At 38.0% G+C, this 23,819-nt stretch overlaps 1 protein-coding gene across 2 annotated transcripts in view; it reads right to left on the bottom strand.

Moving 5' to 3' along the window:
• Nucleotides 1-5,630: 5,630 nt before the first annotated feature.
• The window catches only part of CDK17 (cyclin-dependent kinase 17), a 56,817-nt gene continuing 38,628 nt past the window's right edge, over nucleotides 5,631-23,819 (bottom strand). For both annotated transcript variants that reach the window (XM_009321308.1, XM_009321307.1), the window contains 13 exons: nucleotides 23,110-23,235; nucleotides 19,085-19,141; nucleotides 17,323-17,437; nucleotides 16,696-16,790; nucleotides 15,790-15,852; nucleotides 12,513-12,636; nucleotides 11,404-11,524; nucleotides 10,781-10,878; nucleotides 10,352-10,457; nucleotides 9,520-9,562; nucleotides 8,211-8,301; nucleotides 7,861-7,938; nucleotides 5,631-7,442 (listed from right to left, as the gene is read on the bottom strand). In XM_009321308.1, the coding sequence (XP_009319583.1) occupies nucleotides 7,405-7,442; nucleotides 7,861-7,938; nucleotides 8,211-8,301; nucleotides 9,520-9,562; nucleotides 10,352-10,457; nucleotides 10,781-10,878; nucleotides 11,404-11,524; nucleotides 12,513-12,636; nucleotides 15,790-15,852; nucleotides 16,696-16,790; nucleotides 17,323-17,437; nucleotides 19,085-19,141; nucleotides 23,110-23,235 (1,155 nt within the window). In that variant the 3' untranslated portion in view covers nucleotides 5,631-7,404. The remainder of the gene's footprint in view (nucleotides 7,443-7,860; nucleotides 7,939-8,210; nucleotides 8,302-9,519; nucleotides 9,563-10,351; nucleotides 10,458-10,780; nucleotides 10,879-11,403; nucleotides 11,525-12,512; nucleotides 12,637-15,789; nucleotides 15,853-16,695; nucleotides 16,791-17,322; nucleotides 17,438-19,084; nucleotides 19,142-23,109; nucleotides 23,236-23,819) is intronic.

Raw genomic sequence — 23,819 nt, 5'->3', positions numbered from 1 at the left:
CTGGGTTGCACAACCAAAAATGACTCCTCAGTTTCACTCGCAGTGATTAACGGGATAAAAACCTGCCGTATCTGTACCAAGTACCGGTGCTGATAAACTGAGCGATTAGGTGCAAGACGTAAGGAAAAAGAATGAAACGCATGGGAAGTCAGTCGCGTGAATCGGCGTTTTGAGAGCTCCAAGAGGTGCCACCCCGCGGAGTCCAAACCAGAAGGTGAACCCATGCAAAAATCTACGAGCGAAAGGAAATTTTATACTGAGCAAAATCAGAAGAGGTTGGAAGAAAAGGCAGCGTGTAACTGATGGGATTGACTAGTCTAGTGGAGATTAAATCACAAGGGCTCGCAGGTCAAACATTTCGCTTTCAGTGGATTCCTCCCAGGTACCCGGAGTATTTTTCAGTAACTACGTTAGAGAGGCAATTATTCACCCTCTAGAGCCAACTCTTGTCTCATTTTTAAGTAAGTATGACTGCCTACTTCGGCAAAGTCTCGCCTTCCACACGCCGGTATAGCTAACGGGAGAACAAGGCACAGAGATGGAGTGTTTCTCACTCTGAGTTTAAAAAGTAAAGATACTCATGAAAATTTGGTCTTTGACTTAGTAAGAAGTAATGAATACCACACTGCAAAACCCCCAGATTGAATGCGAGAGGAGGGAGCGCGTGACAGAGGAGAGAGTCTTAAAAGAAAAAGCATCCAGACTCTCATGACTTTGTTTCTTCCAAGGTTTTACCATTAATAAGGCAGATTTTTTTTTTCTTTTCAAAAGGCTCAAGACACCTCAACACCCCCCCCGCACCCCTCCCCTCCCACCCTCCTGCCCCTTGAGTGACTTTGTGTTTCTTTGAAAGATAGCAGAAAATAGCAATTCTGGGACAAAAATCTATTGCAACACATTACTGTAAAGGATCCGGGAGAATCCCATAAAACTTAAGGGAAGACACCCAGAAACAAGCAAGCAGCGCTGTCTTCTCACCTTTGAGAGAATGAAAAATAGCAACAGAACACATCTTGTTAGTTGACTTTTCAGTTAAAAAAAAAACTTTTCAAAATGAAATCTGCCTTCCAAATCGGTCAATTACGTGGAACAAAAATTCTTCCTACTGGGAAGAATTTATGAAGTCCAGCCTCTCAAGTCTAATGCTTACCTAAAACACTAGATTATTATACCTTCTGCTTCGAAGAAAATATTCTATTGGTAATTTTCTATTGAGTTTTATTAACAGATATCTTTTTAACTGTAGAGAAAAATCAAATAAATGTTTTTAAAATAAATACTGTGAAAGCGTCAGTATTTCTGTGGCATGGAGAGCTCCCAGCCAACAATCCTGGGGAACAAAACGGGGGTCATTCTCTTCAGTATCCTTGGTAGTAATTGCAATTTGATCACACTCGAGGGATTTTTTGGATAGATTTACACTTTATTCATGCTTCAGCAATGCACAAAAAGTTTCCAGTATTATACAGGCTGGGTGCACGATTAGGCTATTTGGGGCTTACCTTTACATTGTGGGGTTTTTTTTTTTTCCCAAAAAGCAAGCGTGCACCAGTAGGGCCACAGCTGCTGGGTAGCTTTGCCAAGGGACCGCACGCATCGTCTGCCCTGTCGCAGGCGAGCGGCTTCAGTTCTAAAGAAAACTTTCAAGGTGGGGAAAACAGTGATGGGTGGTAACAAACGACGGAAGAAGGAAGGTTTGACACCCGTCCACGACGTCAACAAGGAATAACTTGTTTTGTCTGAATAAAACTAGTCTCACCAGACAGGCGGCGCTTGCCAATCTGGAAATACCTACCAAAGAAGTAACGAACTGTCACCGAGATGACTGTTTGAAGGGGAGATGGTCCTTTAAAACAGACTACAGCATTTTATTTTAACAGAACAAGTCTCTACGCCAAGAGGCTGTGTGACCTGGTGCCTACAGGAAGCATCTTCAGAAGCCATCATGACCACCAAATGAATTCGGAACAGGCACAGTAACTACAGGTAGTCTCTTTTACGTAAGGGCGTCAGCGTGCCCTTCTGATCTTGAGGCTGTCTCTATATCCTACAGGATAAACAAACACGGGTCACTCAGATTTAAGCATACCTCGACAAAGTCGCCAGAAAACTACAACTTTTGAAGCCTCTTTTAGCCCCAAACTGTAACTGCTCTGACCAATTAATACGCGAGCGCTCTGCCTACACAGATGGGAGTACAAACCTATTTCTTGAGGGCAAAGAGATCAACTGCATTAGTGAGGAGGAGTATAAATTTATTTAAATGAAAAAAGGAGAATGAACCTCAGGCAAGGACTCTGGAGCGATCAGCATCATGGCCTGCCTGCAGGGGGGGGCGGTATTTGTAGGAAAGCACCCTAGAGGAGAGGACTCCAGGACATGCCGGGTTTTTTTCTTGAAAGATTCCCACCAGTTCGTCTTCACTCTGCAAGAAGTGCGAAAGGATAAACCTAACCTTAATTATTCCTCACGTGGCTCCAGGCCAGCTGCCTCCTCCTGCAAGTTAAGGAAATGGAGGGGGGGGGGGGGAGGGATGGAAGAGTCCTTGAAAAAACAAGCTCAGGGTGTGCAAGAGGAGGAGCAGGCAGCGCTGACGCTGCCATGCGGGGCCCGCAGGGAGGTGGCTCCGCAAGAGCGTGTTGGAGAGGGGACAGGGAAGAGCATTCTCCCCGGTTTGCAACCCGCTGCGACGGCATTTCCATCAGCAAGAAGATCCCACTGCAGCAAATGAAGGAACTTCACAGCTCTCTGGGGAAAAACGTGTTCCAAGGTACGGCATCTGAGCTGAACAAGACTTGTATTTCACTAGGAGGACCACAAAAGCAATCTGCTCGGGCAGGGCCCGTTTCTGAAGTGATTTTGGAGGATGCAGCCAGGACAATAAATTAGGCAGTTATTTACATCAGTAAGTATGTGCATATGTATGCATTCACAGCTTAAGTTGGCTCAAAAATTACAGAACTCATTTGAGTTCAGGGATTTTAGAAAACATGTGAAAATAATGGAAAATTGCAATGTACACGTTTTTCCACTGACATCAATCTTTTTCTTTCAGTTAGCGAGAGAGGCGCGGTACAGCCCGGTGAAAATCACACACAAAAGATTAAAAAAAACCCCAAAAATCTAGAATAGCTAACCTCTAATCCCAGTTCTGACAACACGAATTTCCACTGTGGCCTGGAACACGGGTTTGATTTCTCCGCAGCTAAACCCTGCAGATGAAGAGGCTGCATGGTGTGAGTTACAAAGCCCACGGTATCTACTTGGCTTTTATACTTTTCAGAATCATCCTACCTGTACAGGCAGAGCTTACTTCACAACGTACCAATTAGCTGAACACTTGCACAGTGCTTCCTTTACGTTTTATAATCGGTACTTGTTATCAGTCTCTTAAATCGGTCTGACATGGATGTTGGCGAGATACATGCGTGTTGCTGACCCACACGCAGGGCAAAGAGTAGCACTAAATCTCTAAGAGCCCAGTCTCTGAAATGGGCGGGGGGCCCACGGGCAGGCACTCTGTAAAAAGTAAGCATTCAAGTTCCTCCCCAACTTTAAGAAATTTCATAGAAATGTTGCATTTGTTTCAAAGCCAAACTTTGCTAAGGGAAAAAAGGTATCGAAATGTGCTAACGAGGTGCACAAATTATTTCGGCTCTGCCCCTCAGTGACCAGACAAAACGGCCACATGTGGTCACGGACAAGGCGAGTTCTCATTTTTCTTCAGTGTCGCTATAGGCTACAGCTGTGCATTTCCATACCCTGATTTGCTTTGGATTTCTTTCAAATCTGACCTTAATTCCGGGTACTTCCTGGGTTTACAAGAATTAGCTTGGGGATATTTACAACATACCTTTCATATATTTTGTCCTCAATAACCGAATGTATTCTGACCCTTCATTCCCTCTTAACGTTGCAAGACAGAAACAAGGTACCTTTATTACACCGAAAAACTCATGCGCAAACAACAAGCAAGCAGCCCAAAGAACGCTACCTTGCGGTTTTTCAAATGATTTGCAAATACAAAGTAAGTAGATTCTTTCATAATTGTTTATTTTAACTTTTATTGCCCAATTCAGGGATACACTCTGGCTACTTGATGCTGTGGCAAAGCAGCACAAAAATAACACAGCTGTGTTGAGATGCACGTCCCACTAGAGCGCTGCTGAGCAGCTGGTTTGCCCCTTCAACCCCCCGCTCTGTCCCGCCCTGTCAATTCCCGTCCTCCGCCCACCCGCTCTCCCCTGCAACCTCCACCTGCACGTGCACGCAACCTCAGCACCGCCCGCCTCCTTCCTGTCCTCAAGCCCACCTTGTTCCTACACGCACCTATACACACACCTTGGCGTTCCTACCCCGGGGTAGATGGGATACGCCGGGTATCTCCTAAAAATAATTACTTCATCAGCAACAACTTGCAGGCCGTTTCTCGTTAACCGATCACTCATCTGCAGCAAAGGTCATCACGCCAAACCTTGAAAGTCATCCACTTTTAGCGACTACCTGCTTGGTTTTCGTCACGGTTGAGGGTCTTCTCCCCAAAAGGCCAGCAGTCCCTACAGTTCTCGGGGACAGCCAAACCAAGTCCGCAGTGCCTGATGCTGTCGGGCAGGAGGCAGAACGCCGAACTGCACGAAAAGGGTGGCAGAGAAATGCCCGGCGACTTCAGACTCGCTGACTACTGCCCCGAACGGGCACCTGCCACAGAATTGTCTCTGCTGATGCAGGAGTTTCAATTATAGACAATCAAAAAAAAGAAAGAAACTGGCTTGACCGCAGATGCCAAGTTTCTTAAGAAATACATTCTTTAAAGCTACCTCCTGATGAAGAAAACCGGTTCGCTTATAGGTCCTTATAAAAAAATCTCTTTATGAACAGAGTGCTTTAATTTTACGGAAGATCTTTTCATCTGTAACAAAAAAGCTGAATTCCGACTTAAAATGGAAACCTCCTTTTGTTAGCTGCAGCTGATCCCTTTCTAAAGTTATTAATGCACTTCATTTTACCAGTTAAACCTTTAAGTCCTTTACTCATTAGTGTCACGTTATACTTGTTCTTTTATGACCTATAAAACATTACTGTCCTAGAAATGCTAAATGCCACATTTATCCACAGTGAACATTTACTCTATATCTTCACTACTTTTGTGAAAAAAGGAGACGTTCTTCTGACACTTCCTTCTTCAACACCATCACGTCCACAACGTATTTCCTACAAAGTTAATCAGTATAAAATCTAGATCAGATCCGTAGCTACTATAAAAAAATATATAACAACTATTTCAGGACAAAGGTTTTTCATCAGTGCCAAACCTGCCTCTGACACACACATAACGGTCCCACTGGCATCAGTGGGAGACCCACGCACGTATCCGAGACACGTATTACGCTCCTAGACCTCGGCGAGAGACTTCTGATACCGTCTGACATGCAGGACTTGCTTGCTAATAATTAAGACTACGGACCACGTTTGCGATACGATCCTGAACGGCCTCAGTCGCGGATGAGCCACGTTACTTTCCACTGCCACTACTTCTGCGTCGCGTGAACTAACAAGCGGCCAAAGTTAAAACTGACGACTCCCACAACGCACAGATCTGGCTAAACGCTTCCAACAATGTCCCAAGAACCGCAAGTTCACTTAGTCTGTATTTTTAACAACACAGGGCCTTTGTTATTATAAATGTCAAAACAAAACCAAAGAATTCCACATAATATTTATACTTTCAGAAGTACAATATTAATACAGGTCGGTCAGTTAGAAATAACAGCAGTTTGTTAGGTCTACAAGATTTAACGTAAAACCGGTTTACAAATGCTGAAAAGCAGTAGTGGTCCAACAGTCACCATTACACATGAATTTCTCTCCTCCAGAAAATAAAAAAAAAAAATCCCAATTCAAATTTACCAGTATCAATGAAATATTAATAAAACACCCCCAAACATGCCACAATCACTATTCACAAATAAAGTTAAAATGAAATATACAAAAATTCACTTAATACTGTTAAATAACAATAAACTACAAGATTTCCTGAACAGAAATGGTAGGACCCCTGAATGTTTTACAGTGAATGTCAGGAAAAATTAAGTTACCTATGACTATTTTCATGATATACCAGCCAAAGATTTACATGACCATTTCAAAATATACCAATAAAGATTTACAGTCTCTTTAAGATGCACTAAACAAATAGGTTCATAAGGGTGAACACAAATGCTTAAAAATACTGTAACCGTCACCAAGGGTGTACTTATGATACTCACTGAGATGCATAAGCATAGCAGGAACATGATTACTATCTCTGGTAAACAGGTAACATCTAAGATCTGAAAAACTCTCTAAGTTCCCATTGCAAAATCTCTGTAGCATAGTGAGCTCTTATCAAGTACAAACTTGCATCCTTCCCGTTGATTTCAAGTGAATAATGCACAAATGGGAGAGCAACAAGGTGGGAAAAGCGTGACGTTACTCCCATGTTCTTGTAATTAGTTGTCCTGTTCCTCTGTAATGAAATTCTGCATTTCAAAAGTAAGCCAGGGTCCAACGTATACGAATCGTCTTTTTACTATTTGTGTTTCTAAGTTAAAAACAAGGTAAAAAAAGTCATTGCTTCTGCAAGTCATCGCTTCTGCAGGCCCCACATGCACAACAATGTGCAAATATCTTATGCTGGAGTAAGCCTGACAAAATTTATCATCCAGTCTCCATGCTCTAATGTATCAATAACTAACGTAGGATCTGAGAGCAAACAATAGGTACTGTTCACTTGTTTGAATCAACTTTCACACCATGTGCTTTTCAAAAACATAATATGCGTTATAATTTTTCAACTATTTCAACACATACTTCCAATGTTAAATAAGGAATTAAGTGCCATGAACTTAGAGCATTAAAGATGGTTCACCTATAGCCAAGCAAAGCTATGTTTACATTCCAGGAAACGCTGCAGTTTAAGAAATAGAAAAAAACCCTGCAGCAGTAGAACATTTTATGAAGAGAAACAGATGCATTCACATATTATAAAGCCATTGCAACTTCTTCAGGCATGGAACTGTTGTGTTAACTATACAGACAGTAGTTATTTAGCAGCAATGATTCCGCAATAAATAATGCACTGTGTTTCTCAGTCCTGCACAAAAATTGCAGCTACAGTTACATCAACAGCTGTAACCTACTGGCTCTAGTGGCAGAGGAGACCTTAAAACCAACTGTACAAAAAATTGTCACACTGTGACAACAAATATAAAAACATAATCTGCAGGTTGGAAATAAAAAGACTCCACTGTGAAGAGGACAGTGTAGACAAACTGCGATTCCGAGTCCACCAACAGAGAGCACTGCCTTCAGATCCGAGTCCTTGACTGATAGGATGGGCTTGGGCTTGACTCCGCATGGCCCACTTTAAAAAAGCATGCTCTGCCTTCTGTTCTTCCCATGTCCTGCAACAGAACGTGGACCACGGTAAGAAACCGAAGCACTCGCACAACAGACTATTCAGTTATTATCTACACCTTCCGTCTTTCCATTTCAAGAGAATATCCGTTGTGCTTAAACCAGTCTCAGGATCTGTCTTGTATTTGCACTTTTTGCCCTTTTTTTTTTTTTTTTTTACTTTGCTACCATTCACCCACACAGTAACGGTTTGAAACGCCAAGACATTCTCGTATTAACAGTCCCTCTGCCCATCCCTCTTTCTGTGCATTTAGCTTATATGTCTCTACAGGAATCTGAGCAAATCATTCTTGATATTTGTTTGAGTACATTCAGACAGACCAATTTAACAGTGTTTTCCAGTTCCAAATGTCTCTGGCACAGCATTCTGTTTGCAGATATGAGAAAATATTAAGCTTTCCATACCTGTCTCTGGGTAAGTGGAATTTCGAAAGCCAGGGTCTTTCTGCAACTGAATCTCTTTTAGACTGAATATTGAAACACCTGGAATGTAACAAAGAAATCAATTCATATCCAAACATAACGATGCTTTATTGAACAAAGTTCTATTTTTAATTATACAGTTTAGATTAAAAAAAGTTTCCTATTCTCAAATACTTAAGTCAATATATACAGGACTTCTTTAATAGATTAGACTTGAGAGTTTTTCCTTAAGCAATGTACTACCTTAACAGTACTCTGCTACTTTACCGAGAGTTTTTCCTTAAGCAATGTACCAGCTTAACAATACTCTGCTACTTTACCACTCCTCTTACTTTCAGGCAAAGTGTGTATTCTTGTTCCAAGACTTCTGAAGTATGCGTGTTTCATGGCCTCTTCTGCTGAAATTCTCTTCTTTGATTCATACTATTAACATAAAAGGATACAAGCGTGTTGGTTTTCATGAAAAACCACTTTGCATCAAGTGATTTTATCAAAGGGAGAAAGAGGGTTCTACTTGCTCAGTATTTCCCGCCAACTCTCTAGGACAAATTTGTTTTCATTACTTTTATTTCACACATGAAAATCTAACATATGTTACCTAAATCAGTATTATCAACATATAACAAGATTGCTAAAATAGTCAAAATAAATCCTGTAAATGGATGCAAGTCAAAAATATAGTCTTTATTTACAGATGTAAAAACAATTAGATGACAGACTTCTGTCTACATTATATTCTAGTAATAAATTGCAATGAAATGCTATTACACGAGATCGCAGAAGTTTTCTAATTCAATGGACTACGCTGCAGCGTTTTGCATGAAATGGAACTTTAGACAACACGGTCTTCAGCCTGTGCTCAAATGTCTCCTGCTTGGCATATGTGGACATCTGGACAAAGACGCAGCCATTTAAAAAGCTGCATACACGTAAGAACAAAGTCCAAACAAGGACTGCAAGGACTGTTCTGACACAATGTGTAAACCGATGAAGACCTGATGTAGAATTTAAATCATAGCCTGCAAAGCAGAGTAAATGACCCCCACCTTACGTACTAAGAATTTTTAACACTGAAGTTACAATGCTTCTGCACCTAGTCAAAAACTTAAGAGCTGGCCTTCCATCTTGCTTCCCCTCTTCTTACTTCTGGATCATTTTTAATACAGATTAAAAGATTAAACCCACACATCACTTCACCTTTTGAATACAGTTTGCAAGATCAAAGAGTAATATTACACCTTAGTAACTGCTCCTCTAGTAGTAAGCTAAGTTCATCGTTACAGAAATTCAGTATTTGTATTTAAAAATTCTGATTTAATACTGTATTTCACCAGAGATTTAGTTTTTTCAGGGAACTGCTAACATAGAATCAATTCTGTTTTTACAAAAAGTAGTAAGAGAAATCATTGGGGGGGTGGGGTGGGGTGGGGTGTATTAAACATCAGGTTTTAAATTCTTACAGTACATAGGCTTCCCAAAACTGTCATTCTTCCCAAATCTGCCGTCCACTACAGACTCAGCTGCATATTCCACTTTGAGATAGATCTAACAGATACCGCAGCTTCTAATACATTTTGTAAATAATATATTAAAACTCTAAGCTTGCACTTTTATAAAGTAAAGCCACAAAACACATCTTACTTGAAGAAACTTCGCTATCAATTCAATTCCTTCCGTGTCTAGCCTAAAAAAAAAAATATTTGAAGTTATTGAACCATACTTACAAAAGCAAAACTGCAAAGAAACTGACGTCTTTAAACGATATCAAACCTGAAAATTAAATTTAAACATGGAAATGCTTTCACCTAAACAACTTTTCTGCATGTTTATGTGTATACATACAAGTACCAATATCCCAGAACAAGACTACGTGAAAAACACTGGGGACAGACAAACCCTGAGCTTTGGATTGTGATTTACTAGGTTGACCTGGATCATTTATTTCAGCAAAAAAGCTTTTTTTTTTTTTTTTAAAGCCTAACACTATTCATTTACTAGAAGGACACAATGTTAGATCTTTTTGTTCAGAGTCGATGACAAATCTTGTAGTTTTTGTTACAAAGTTTATTTATAATAACTGTGCAGACCCTTCAAATTCCTCATAGTGGTTTTAGAATGATTTCGAGAGACTGCTCAAGGAAACCTTGCCATTTTAACAATGGGCCTATTATATAACAGAAGAGAATTTGGGTTATTTGGGAAGTGCTGTGTGAATACTCCTACTATGCAGGCATTATTAATCAGAGTTCATAGTTCTATAGGTCATTAAGGAGCTGTGGTACCTTGAATGATATTAGACAAAGTAATCACACAGTACCAGGATTATGCTTTGCATTACTATCTGCCCACAATAACACAACTGATGTGTAGTTTTCCAGCATTCAGTAGCAGACCGTACTTGGAAACATGTTCACGTTTACAGATATGCAAAGCCACAGGGATGCATATTTTCTATTAATAAAACACAAAGTACCTCGGTGCATGGTTGATGAGGGGTTGCGGTTTATACTTAGGAAAGTTGTAGTTTCTAAATTCATCACTGGAAGAAATGCCTGGCCATGTTTCTTGACATGGGGTTCCTGCGTTTAAAAAAAGCAACAAATTCCAACTTAAAAAAATGTAAAGAAACAACTTTGACATAAATAAGCATTTAATCCTGTAACTTAAACAGGAAAGAAAGAAAGAAAGAAAGAAAAAAAAAAATCAGTCAATGAGTCTATGTTGTACAAACTCAGCTGTGCACTCAGCTCAATCATTTTTCATCGAGTACACTTATTCACCTTAATTACAATGCACAATAAAATATCATTTTTTATAGATAAAGATCTACAGTTCTCGTGGAAAAAGGGTTTAGAAGAACAAACACATAGCATTAACGTTACTGCTAAAAGTATCCATTTACCCAGAAGTCTGAAAATTAAGTGCAGTTCATCTTCAACAGTCGAACCAGGAAAAAGAGGCCTTCCTGATGCCATTTCAAAAAATATGCATCCGACGCCCCTTTATAAAAACAGAGAAGAAGATAAATCAGAAACAAACCAACAATTTAAGCTTTCAAGACTTCTGTGATTTCTCTTCAATTGGAATAATTAAATTAGTTGTTAGCCACACGCTGCTATTAAAAATATTGTTTTGAAGGATATGTAGCAACAAAAGAACTGTCAAAGACTAAACAAAACCTATGTCATAGCTATATTATATCCCCTTCCTTCAGATGTCAAGTTTATCAATTGTATTAAAGTTCATAGTAAAATACCACGTTATCATGTCATTAGGAGAACATGTTCGGTTTTTTAACCCTAACACTGCGGGCCTAAATGCCTGCTTACTCCAAGCAATAAAAAGGTACTCTGCATTTTCAGAGAGAAATAATAGCATCTTCCCTGTCTGCCAATCCTTTCTCTAAAAATCTAACTCAGTTGTAGCCTTCAAAAATTCAAAGGATGATGCTACTATATAATAATGAGTTCACATTTTTCAACTTGACTGAGAACAAAAATTTAAATTAGACAAAGCTATACAAACCACATGTCAATTTGAGTTGAATACTCTGAAGATCCGAGGAGAACATCAGGTGGTCTGTACCATAACGTGACAACTTCATTGGAATAGGTCTTTGTAGGAACAGACTTCGCTCTAGCCAATCCTTGATAAAAAGGGAAATAAACAGTCATGTGCAGCTTGCCGAGATCTTTTTTTTGCATGAAATTGACAAAGAATTTTTAAGAGCGAAATCAACCTTATTATACTTGCTAAATATCTTTCCTTAAGGTTCATTAAAAAGCCCTAATAAATACATTTCTACAACTTGCGATTTGCCTCTTAGTATTTACAGCAATCTCATGATCAGCATTTTTAAGCATAGAAGACAGGTAAACGGATCAAAACCTGGAGTAATCCTATAAATTTCATTAAAAGAACAAAGCACCAGATCAATATGACACCTCCCCCCGTGAAAACCCTTCTGCACTATTTCCATTTGAGAGTTACATTGCAAAAGGCAGAAGGCAACAAATGAATAATGAAACGGTGGAAACAGACCAAATCAGCGTTGGATCAGCAGGGGTTTTCCATCCTAACATTGTCAGTTTGTCAGTAATATCTTCAATAAAATTTAGGTCTATCATGTTAGATGCAATCTTCTGAGCAACTTTCATTCACACACAAGGGGAAAAACCAGTGGTAGCACAACTTTCAAAGGACCTTCCTGACACAGAAGGTAACAGGAAACTGTGAATGCCCCACTCTGCTGGAAATCCCAAAGGAACTTGGTGTATCAGTGATGGAGTAACACCTGACAATTTAGCACGTGGACAGACCCTTTCTCTCTCCCGTCAGGGTTACTCTGCTTTGGAGTGATTGTGGAGTGTTACGAAAAGCAACTTGAGCTCCACCTTAAGGATTTGACTAAGTGTCAGTTTCAAAGGAAGCTGTAAGGCTACTTTCAAACCGCAAGTCAAGCCACAGTATTACCTATACACGTATTACTTTGATTACTAATATCCTATAAAAGGCTGACTTTCATTTTCCACCTGAGAACGCACAAATTCACTACAGACCTTTCCTTTACAAGGAAAGATGCCTCCCTTTTGCTGAGTGAAGAAAATACGTTACAGCATAATTTCAGGCCATACCGAAGTCTGCAAGCTTCAGTTCTCCTTTCTCATTAATTAGTAGATTTTGTGGCTTCAGATCTCGATGTAATACCTTTCTCCTATGACAGTATGCCAAACCGCGAAGAATCTGGTATAAAAATAGCTACAAAAGAGAACATTTATATAAATTAGACTAAAAATGTTAATCTACAGATTACACGACTAGAAGAGCCCATTTGGGCACTGTAGAGTTAAGTTTTTGTATTGTAAGCAGGACAAAAATACTTCTCAAAAAGTAAGTTTGTTCCATATGAACACATTCTGAACATCTTCATTATTGTTTACAGATTTAAAATCCCTTTATGCTAATGCATTGCTTTAACACGATACTTTACAACAAAGATTTTAAGAGCAATTTGTTCTGCTTAACTGAAGAGAACCACAGGGCCGTTTATTTTTAAGTAAGCATTTACCAATGCTCTTCCCCACACTAATATCTTTAAAGGTAACTGTCTCTGACTATACTCAAGTTCCCTTCTGCTGCAGAGCCCCTTCTGAAAATGCAGCTCAGCATCCTTTCTATCCAATTATGCTAAACTCTGTAAAGGACGTTTTGGCATGCTGTTGGAAAAATACACTCGATTTCACAAGCTCACGAAACACGAAGAAATGGGGAAATAAGGATTCCTAAAACAGCCCAATTGCCTCTGGCATTTATATTCATCCCCTCACCTTGACACACACAGGTTTATTTTAGTCCTTTGGAACAGCAAGCCAAGCAAGCAACTTCAGTCATGCATATTAATGCTGCACATATATAGACACAGAAGTAGTAAGGGATGAAGAAAGGTTTAGCAGAGGGCAGCCAAGCAAGTTTACTGCATCACTGCATTAAGAACTACTGTTTTGCAGTTTCTATATGTATAAAGAGTCTGATCTTAAACATGGGACTTCTGGGTAGCCGTTGCTGGCATTTATCACACAACAGTCCTCAGCCAGTATAGATGATCAAATGTACAATGAAAAAAGTCAGAGCATTACAGAAAGCAATGTTTACCAATGTGACAAATTCAGCATGTAATAGGACTTTCGAGAAGAATGTTTTTATATGACCATTTTCTAACACATCAGGTTTTTTGTACCAGGTGACACCACCAAATTCTTTTCTTAAACTGCACAAATAGACAGCAGGTGTCGTTTACATCCATCTGTTCTCAGTCTGCTTACGTGGGATTTATCTGTTCTAGAAAAAAAGGAATTGGGATCGATTTTTTTCTTTCTTTCTTTTCTTTTTCGAAGAGCAGAATGAGAAGCAACAAGTTTTGTTTCTTCTACTCATGTCCATACTGTTGCAGGGGTAGTCAGTCCCAAGTAATACTAACAGGACTGCTGTGGAAATCGATAGCCATCTCTAGCGTGCACTGGGACTGCAAGGATTAGTCAAGAAGGCAAAGCAAATTATTCTACAGAAATTGTGGATCTTCACCACAGTTGGCATGGATCCTTTTGGAAAAGCACAGGACGACATGTATTAGCTCAAAATTTTGTTTGAAACAGGAATACCTGCAGAGATCACACACATCTTTATATTATACGTCTTCATTTTGTTAAAACTCAAAACCCTAAAATTAGCTGAGGAATGTGAGGGGAATGATGACAGGGAGGTCTCTCAAATGTTAATAGTGACCCAAACCCCTCCAGTTACTGTAAGGTAAGCACTTACAGCTATTACAGTTAAGCAGCTGTTCTGGTTTCCCAGTGCCAAAGGTACTGACCGTATAAATCTGCTCTTAGGGCATTGCTTAAACCATAGGCAAACAAGAAAAAACAGTTCCTCTGCTTAGCTCAGATTACCACAAGCGGATTCTGCTTGTTCTCTAACTGCACTTATTACAAGAGTCAGCTTCCCACTTTCAGCTTTTCTTTATTTTTTTTTTAAGCTTAAAGCACTACTTATTAACTTGCAGTTAACTAAAACACAAGCGTAATTATGTTTTTTTTTTCTTGTCTCTCCAAAGTAGATAGAAATTAAAGAATTTCCCTTTGCCGACTCTCAAAGGAAGCAAAAGAGTAGGTTAAGGGCAGATGTCTTTCCCCAGAGATATTTACTGCAATGTGACAACAGAATAAAAGAAAAAGCTATCCAAACAGTAACCAATATCTAGACTGAATCCCATATGCAATTCAACTAAGAACAGATTTCTCAACATGCAACTAAGCCAAAAACAAGGATGACAACTCTACTGGAATGCACACAAAACCCATCACTTCACAATGTACTGAACAGTGTTGTCAACCACATTTGTGCCATGTGCTACTGTAGAAGAATAAAAGTAATTTTCCTACCATGCATGCACACCCATGGTTTTGTTCTTTAGAATCACAGCTTAAAGTTAATTTTTTTCAAGAAGAGTTTCTCAAACACATCTACCTTACAAATAACATTCCTTATGTGAATTATATATGGCTTAATGAAGAGGTTTTGAAGGTGCAGTCCAGCACAGGCTGCAACACAGCAGGGTGATACTGGTAATCCAGCCTCCTCGGACAACTTCAGTCATTTCAAGATAGTATCGTCCTCTGTTTGGAATCTTGTTTATAAAGCCGTAAGTATTAAAGAACATAAACAGTTATTCCAGTTTTCCAAATAAAAACTTGCTTTTTACGAGAGGTAACACTTGAACCTGAGTTAGTTTCAGCAGGCCAGACTGGAAACTGAGTCACTTAACCTGGCCACAGCCATAGTTACAAGCAACAGACAATTAAACCTTAAAGAAAATAATTGCCTTTTTATTACTAATGGAAAGATGAACACCACTCATTCTTAAATATGTATTATTAATTTCTTACGTGTGTGGTAGGCAGTGGCATCCAAACCCACATTCGTGATTGAGGCTACATTTTCCCCAGTGTGCATATACAAATTTTATTTGAGGATATACCAAACCACAGACTTGACTTCATGAATTAGTATAAAATAATGGAAGGACAAGAAGAGGTCAAAACAGTCATGAATGTATTATTTTTTAGGAAGTTTTTAATCTTAAATATATAACTTCAAAGAGACTGAAAACATATAAAGTTATATAATCTCCTCTTCTCGGTGCTTTAAACGCTTAAAAGCCATCAAAACCAAAAAGAAACACTCCATCTGATGTCAAATGTAGTTAAGCCAGGCCCAAAGGTCAAAAAGGAAGTTACGGTTGTTTTTGTTTTTTTAAAAGCCCTAAACCATATAGCTGCTGATTATTAAGTTCTCTGAAATTCTTAGAACAGAGAAAGCTGGAAGACAGTCACCGTCACTGGAAGCACTCACCTTTACGTTGTGCATACTCATGATGTTACCACAGTCATCCATGTACTGCTTCAGATCCTTGTCCTGTCAAAACACCATCATCATTGTTCAGTAAAATTGTGGACAACAGATTACGTGAATATTATTTATTGTTAGAATTGAAATAGTTAATCAGAAAACTGGATTTTCTGCAAAAGATGTTAAACAATAAAAAAAGCTAAAAGCCTGAACATGCAGAAAACTCTCACTTTCCAGAGGATATAAATACCCATTTTCCAGCAAGCTGCATCATCTCAGACATTATTTCTCATTGCCTTCTCCTCCATCTTGCGTGCGCCACAGTATTTTATGAAATTGCTACATTCTCCAATTACATTGGAAGTAAAGATTTTTTCCTTCACCCCTCTTATTACGCTTATATATTATACAAAAAATATCATTAGGTAAAGCTTCAGTGAGAAAGTGAAAAGTCTACAATGCAAGAGGCGAGCAAGTCAGATTTGTAATTGTGGACACTTGCTCGAAAAGATTGTTACAAACAGATGGAATGTGTTGTTTACTTTGAAGTATACTTTTTTCCTTAGCTAACTTGCGAGAGTTGCATCACAACAGAAAAATATTGTTTGAATAATAGTGTGATTATCCTTCTTCACAGTTAATGATTTTGGTACAAGTAGACAGTTTGCTCAGGTAGGTCACCACTAACTGCTATTAATGAAACTCTGAAATTATCAGAACCGTATTTACTAATTTACAGCAATTTAAGAACTGAGTACACTTTTCTCATTTTCAGCTGAATGAATGTAGATGTAGGAGAAAACTGTAACGGTCCCAGTATTTTTAAAAAGAGTACAGAATTTTGTTATGTCTGTGTTACTTAGAAACAATAAATTGAATGTAAAGCTCGCTAGTTGTTTAAGCACTTACCAGATATTCGAAAACAAGAGTCAAAGACTTGTCTGTGTGCACAATATCGTGTAATGTAACAATATTTGCATGCTTCAGATCTTTTAATAATGACACTGTAAAAGAGAATTGCAAGTATAAAATAAATAAATGCAAAACACACGAGCAGTAAATGCATTTCTAGCAAGTTCATACATATAAGCTATTTTTTTTAAATTAAAAAGCTGTTTTTAAGAACATAATACTCATACAGATTAAGTTAATAAGAAAGGTATTTAATCAAAACACCGAACAGACATTTGAGTAACAAACTGTAAATATTTCCTAAATTATACGTTTCAGGCAGTAGTCGCATTTGGTAAAATGTATTCTGAATCCCTGAAAGTCACTCACTAATAACAGTCTAATTCCGTATAAAATCACCCATTTATAACACTGCATTTGAGAACACAACCACCCCCCATAAAGTAAATAAATTTGAAACATTAACTCTTAATAGGTTTAGACTAAAGTTTCCTCATCAAAACTAATACCAATTTCATTAATATCACATGTAGCCTATGTATTTCCAAGTACCAACAGTACTTTGGTCAAAAAGAAATCCAGAAGAATCTGAAATTCTAAGAAGTAAAAAAAAAAAGTTATCACCTTCTCTTATGGCTGTGCATGGTGCTCCCTCTTCATGTTCCAAGCGGATTTCTTTCAGAGCTACTAGGTTCTCTGTCAATTTACTTCTCCCCTTATAAACTGTTGCGTAAGTACCCTACAAAATGGAAAAAGGAAACTCTTACAAATTGTTCCTTCATTGAAAGAGAAGTTAAAAAAGGAAATATAAACTTCTATCTGGCGTTGTAATATGTTTCATTTTGGGTATGAATGGTTTTTACATGGTCGTCTTCTGATATATGTAAAACTACAAAAATATTTTGTAAGCACAGGTCTGAACAACGGAAGACAGAAGGGATGCATATGCTTAACAACTCTGAAAATTACATGGATACCAAAGAAGTCAGATCAGGTAGCGTTAAGTTCACTAAGTTCACTGTTGGGATCATTTACCCTCTTGAAAGTCTATATTTGATTAAAACTAGCTCAGGTATCTCTACACTACACTGCAGTTATGTTTCCGAAGGCTGCAGACATACTCTTCCATTACTTTTATGAAAACATGTAACTCCTTTTGATAGCTCCTTGTCTTCATTACGTATTTCAGATGCGATTTTTTTTTTTTGGGGGGGGGGGGGTGGGGTGGGGGTTTGTCAGGTTTCATTTTGGTTGACATAATGAACAGTGAATATTATGAAGCTTTCTTTTTTTTGTTTGTTTTTGTTTTTGCTTAGACAATAAGAGATTCAAAACTCTCAAGGCATGTTACATAAGGACAAGAAATTCTGACAAACAGCAAGTGGGTACAAATAATCCCAGCAATTGCAAAGAGGAAGCAACAAAGTTACAGAAATTGCCCTAGGTTACAGTACATACCTGGTGTTGCCCACTAGACTTCGTAAGCAAGTGAGATAATATACACCCGCAACTATGACTTGATAGCTACTAGATTAACATTCCTCCAAAGATACACAATGTTATGCCATGTCTAGTGACACATTTAACAAGTACTAGAGGCAAAATAAAAAATAAATGCATTTGGAAATAAAAACGTTGCAAACAGAGGACTAACTGCAATATGCACAGCAGAGATGCTGACCAGCCCTGCTTCCTTCTGCTATGTGCAGTGCGTCCCATTCCAGTGTTCCTTGTCTATTTTTGATCCCGTTGGCCAACCTCAATCAAATTGGACAGGACTGACACCTGGCCCCTCCTGAATTCTACCGCTTCTCTGGAAGTCAGAGGCTGAGTGGAGGTAGAAAGCCATATTGCTGCCCTCCCACAAGTAAAGGCAAACTCAGTGTTATGTATTTCACTTGGCAGCACCCGGCTGGCTGCCCAGCTCAGGCGTTCAGGCTTCTCTACCAGAACACGCATAGCTTACTGCCTGCTCCCTGCAAGCGCTGGCTTCTTGTCCAGCATGAGTGCTCCCTAACACCTAACTCACGGCAGGAGGACGCCAGACTTAACTAGTTTTATTATCGACAGAATTGATTTTGTCTATCTGCACACAAAACCAGCCTATGTAAGAAGGTCACAGAGCATTTGCTAATGGAGTCTTGCTCTTCCCCAGCTCAGTGATGGTTTTCCTGCTTTTATTTTGCTTATTATAGATGCATAGAACATTTGTGTGGTTGTGACATTGTTACACATGATGAAAATGTTTGGTTTACTGAAAAGATAAATTCAATGAAAAGATAAGTTCAATGGGAGGGATATAGAGATTTTCAGTTAATATTTATGTAAAATTTTGCATAAGACATTGTCATGAAAGCAGTACTCATTTCAAGAAAGGTATACATACCTCTCCAAGCTTTTCTAACTTGATATAGGTTTCCATTTTTCCAAATCCAATTTCTGACTGCAATGAAAAGAAATGGAAAATCAATCACTAAAACTGAACACTTTATTTATACATCATTTAATCAGCAAGCTAAACTTTGTTTCAGAAAAATACCCGATAGTGCTCGACCAAACACCGCACAGTTCCACTATTTTAAAAACAATTTAGTATATTGTGATATAAACGCGTCCCAGCATCCAAGCCTTATACTCAGCCTGTTGGCCAGTCTACTGCATATCCTGGAAGGACTACGTACCGAGTTACACCTAGACTGAAACCCCACTTCACCCTACCTCCTACTTAAGTCTTCTCCACTCTTCTGATCTGATTACTGCTAATGAGGCTGTTATAGCTTAAAGCACAGAAGTCATCTCAAACTATTTCATACTTTCTCTTGCTTAGCGTAACCATATACTGCTGCTTTCAAAGTTAACTTTCATTGCTTATTTGCTCTCTACTAATATATATAACACGTTCAAAATCTTGGCTCCAGTTTTCCTCTCCTATTCTGACCTCTCAATGCCTTTCAGTCTAAAACTCTGCCAGTAAAATCCCTAAACATCATTCTTCCACAAGCTTCAGCTTTGTCTCAACAATTTACGTTTCACAGCTCATAACTTCAAGTCTTTGTGTACTTTACTTGGATCTATTCACCTTCTCTTTTTTCATCACCAACTTAGCTCTGCAATGCAAGCCAGGAGGGTTTGGCTGCCTATCTAACACCTTTTTCTGAAGACTGCAAGGTCGTTACTCTTTTCCTGTTCAAATCTACTGCTACTCTCATATTTAATACAGTTATCTCTTACAGTTATTTTCACGTAAGACCATTGTCAATTACACCAAAGCTTTATACTGTTCTTACAGTGTAAAGAATGCAGAAAATAGACATGTAAAACATGTCAATTTTTAAACCAATTTACAAAGTGCATATAGCCTGTACCCTGTCAAAACCCAAAATCCATAGGCTTCATGGGGTTTTGCTTTACTGACATACACTAAGACAAAAAAGCCAGGTTTTCTCCCCAGCATCACCTCCTCCTTTCACTTCCAAACATAGCTCTCCACTTGCTATTTCTTTCTAAGGAACGATACCTTGACCCCAGACTGGCTTCAGCACCTACATCCACAAGTCTGAGTATGTTGATTTGCTCCTAAAATCTGATGGATATTAAAGTTGTATATTATTTCATGGTAACACAGTGTAACATAAATACTGCTGCATTAAGATTTGACAACAATATAATATGAAAGTGTACTAAGAAAAATTGGATTAATACTTAATATTCAGAACACATGCATGAAAATACATCTGAGGTAAGTGTAAGATCTTGTCTGTAAATGTATTTGACATATCTAAGAGAAAAAATGGGCACACAATTATGCTAACATAGTATTAAGAGTAATTCTGCTTTATTAAATTAGTGTTAGAATTGAAATGTTTTAAAACTGCGTAAGGATACATGAGTATCAAGCATACTTAGGAGCTTGTTGAAGCCAAGCTGTTTATCCCAAAATACAAGCAAAAGTTGATATCTGACAACCCTTATAACTCCAGTGAGATTTTAAACATACCACTGATATAGGTACAATATTAGTAAAACAAATATTATGTTTCCAAAGTACATTTTGACCTACTTAAACAAACATATCTTGAAGTGAGTATTAGATGGTATTAGAATTCAAAAGATAGGCTGCTTAGTTTACAGGAGAAACTAAAGAACTCACAGCCATTGGCCTTGTTATTGCCAGACATTCTGGAATACAACTTAAAAGTCTGATTTCTAAGAAAAGAAACCTCGATGTTGTTCATCAAGACTAACAAACTTAAAATCTTCTTTAGACAATAAAATCATACAATATTTCCTACATACAGAGGACAGATTCTTCAAGATCTGCCTTTCAATGTGTTTAATTTTTTAATCACATTTTGGTTGCCTGCCACTCATAAGAAAAACTAATTTTTAGATTCCTCAAACTAAGATCACTTTCCTTTTTCCTTCAAAATAATTTCTGAACTATTGAATTTTTTTCTGCAATACACATCTGCCTATCTTAACTACACAGAAACACTGATGTATTGTATTTATGGTCTCTTTTAATGGCTGGTGCATAAGAGTTACACCTATGCTACTGCACATGCATGTACATGTATACACAAAATACAATTACCATAAAAGCTAATGTCTTTTGTTGTATTTCAAAGAAATACTCCAGACCTAAAGTATAACAAGTCCTCACTTGATACTTTTTATAACTTTTTTCCTTTGATTCATTCCTACTAAGCCTTGAAAAGAGTAGTGTCTTTGAAGCACAGCACAATATTCATATATTGTAATTAACAGTCTGCTAGCAAGCTTTCAATGACAATCTCAGAATAATGAGTCCTTGAATTTCTTTTTTTTAAAGGTTAGTTTGAAATCACAAAAGGACAATGCAGCAAATGCATGCCTGCATACTACAGCACTGCTAGCAGGTTTCATTTTGGACTTTTAAGCCCTGAAAGCGTTTTTAAAAGGCAAAACAAAACAACCTTGTGACAGGAAGCTGATTCCATACACATGCCATATTCATTAGAGGGCACTGTTTTTCTGTCTGTCTTCTACAAGGTAAAGAGGACAGAACTTCAACTGCTCTCAGGGCTCACCACGAAATGAGCAAGGGGATTTAGATATACAGGCAAATCCACCCAGCCCCCAAATACTATATTCTGACACCAAAAAGGTTCTACTGAAAAGGCACTTCACCAGCATCTGAAAAGAGATGGTTTGGGGAAGTCTATTCCTCAGTTCAGTGCTACATCAGTAACTAAGTGGTTAATGAGCTACAAAATTCTGGCACAAATATTTAAGCTTGCTATATTATTATTACTTCCAGTGCTTTGATCCAGTCTTTTCTCTTTTAATATTGTTCTTGTAAAAGGCGACATGCAGATCAGAGCTTTAGTCTAGCAGACTAAATTGTGTTTTTTCAGGGGAAAAAACAAAACCATTGCTTTGTTATAGACATTATTAATTCACAAAGAATAAAATAAAGATATTTCACAGTTAATAAAACTAATTCACTACATGTACTTACATATTTATTTTTCAGCAAATAAGCCATAAAACCAAGAAAACAAAGAAGAATGCAGATTTCAGAAACCTATCCAGCTTTTCTCTGCAAAGACTTTCTCACCAATGAATTTGCTCAAGAAGTCAGTATTGGTCTAGCAATTCCTTAAGACCTCGATTAACATTAAGAAAACGGATAGATCAAATTATGATTGAAATGTAACAATTCTTGTAAAAATAAGACAAAACATTTTTTTGGTCTACTTCACAGACGTGCATATTTTATATGAGTGTCCAGGATTTCTAGCATTTATACTCTAATTATGGTATAGGAATCCTCATTCTGCCACCTCCAAGGAAAGACTTACTTTTTAAAATAACCCAATAATCTAAAAAGGTGTATGCAAATTTTTTCATTCATGTTCTTAGGTATCCACATATGCTTTTAAAAAAAAAATAAAATAATAAAAATCTATCATCTCAACAGTAATTTTGAGAAAGCAAATTTGTTATCAAATACAAAAAGAACAGTGAGGAGGACCTGCCTTCATATTATGCTGCTTTAGGGCCTTCCTACTATATCACATGAGAGCCCCAGCCTTGACCTAGGATTACGTGGCCTATTTGCTCAAACAGATCATCCCTGCTCTAAAAAGCAAAAGGATTTAAGCATGCACTTTGGGAGCTGAGTTTAGCCATTGATTTCAATGGGTCAAGACCTTCACTGAGAAATGACAGGGCCAAGTTTGCAGAAGAAAAATGGAAAAAAGGGTGAAATTCTTCAGTGGATTTTGGAGAGGTGCACACTGAAGTTCAGGACATAAAAGCCAAGGTGTAAATGAAGTTGAATCACAGCTATGGTATACAGATATCTGCACTAAATGGAATCTGAAGAACCGAGAGGTTGGTTTAGCATGGCAGATGCATTACACTTACTAGTGATGCTCTACGAGAACGTCGACTCATTGGCTGATCAAATGGCGGGCTGTTAATCTGCAACTTTTCAAGATAGCCATCAGGTATCCTGATGTCAGCAGGCAGGGACAAACGCTTGTTCAAATCCTGCAGTAAATAATGTTAAAAAGAGAAGTGTCAAGTATAATTCAAAGTTTCCTGAAAAATCTTTTAACACCTGTAGTATTAGTGTTACTACAGTGTTGCTATTTAAAACTGAAATATTTATACAAGTGGAAAATAGGTAATTTCACAGAAGCAGTTTTTAAAAGCATTCTCTTCTAATAATATTTCAAATTGCTTAGATAACAGGTTCAAAAATTCAGTGCTTAACTGAACTAACTTTAACAAGAGGAATGAAATATTAAAATGTAATTAATTACATTGTGGATAAATGTACTGAGTTTACTTGAATACTTGTGCATACCTGGAATACCAGAAACTGAGACTTCAGAGGCTGGTAAACACATTTCTTTTCATATAATAATTACATTAGAATAGCAAGAGATCACCAAGATTCAAAATATATCACTCTCCCTTTCTCTGACTACTCAAAGTCATAAACTTCTTCAACTTCCATTTTTCCAGTCTTACAAAACAGAATCACTTCGTTATAGAGCCAAACTATTACAGACGTTAATACATTTTTCTATTTCAAGCTCTTTAGAAAACCAAACTACCATTATATAAAT

Source organism: Pygoscelis adeliae, unplaced genomic scaffold (assembly GCF_000699105.1).
Source record: "Pygoscelis adeliae isolate BGI_AS28 unplaced genomic scaffold, ASM69910v1 Scaffold232, whole genome shotgun sequence".
Lineage (NCBI taxonomy): Eukaryota > Metazoa > Chordata > Aves > Sphenisciformes > Spheniscidae > Pygoscelis > Pygoscelis adeliae.
The sequence above is the reverse complement of the archived record's forward strand: the minus strand, read 5'-3'. Positions and strand labels throughout refer to the sequence as shown.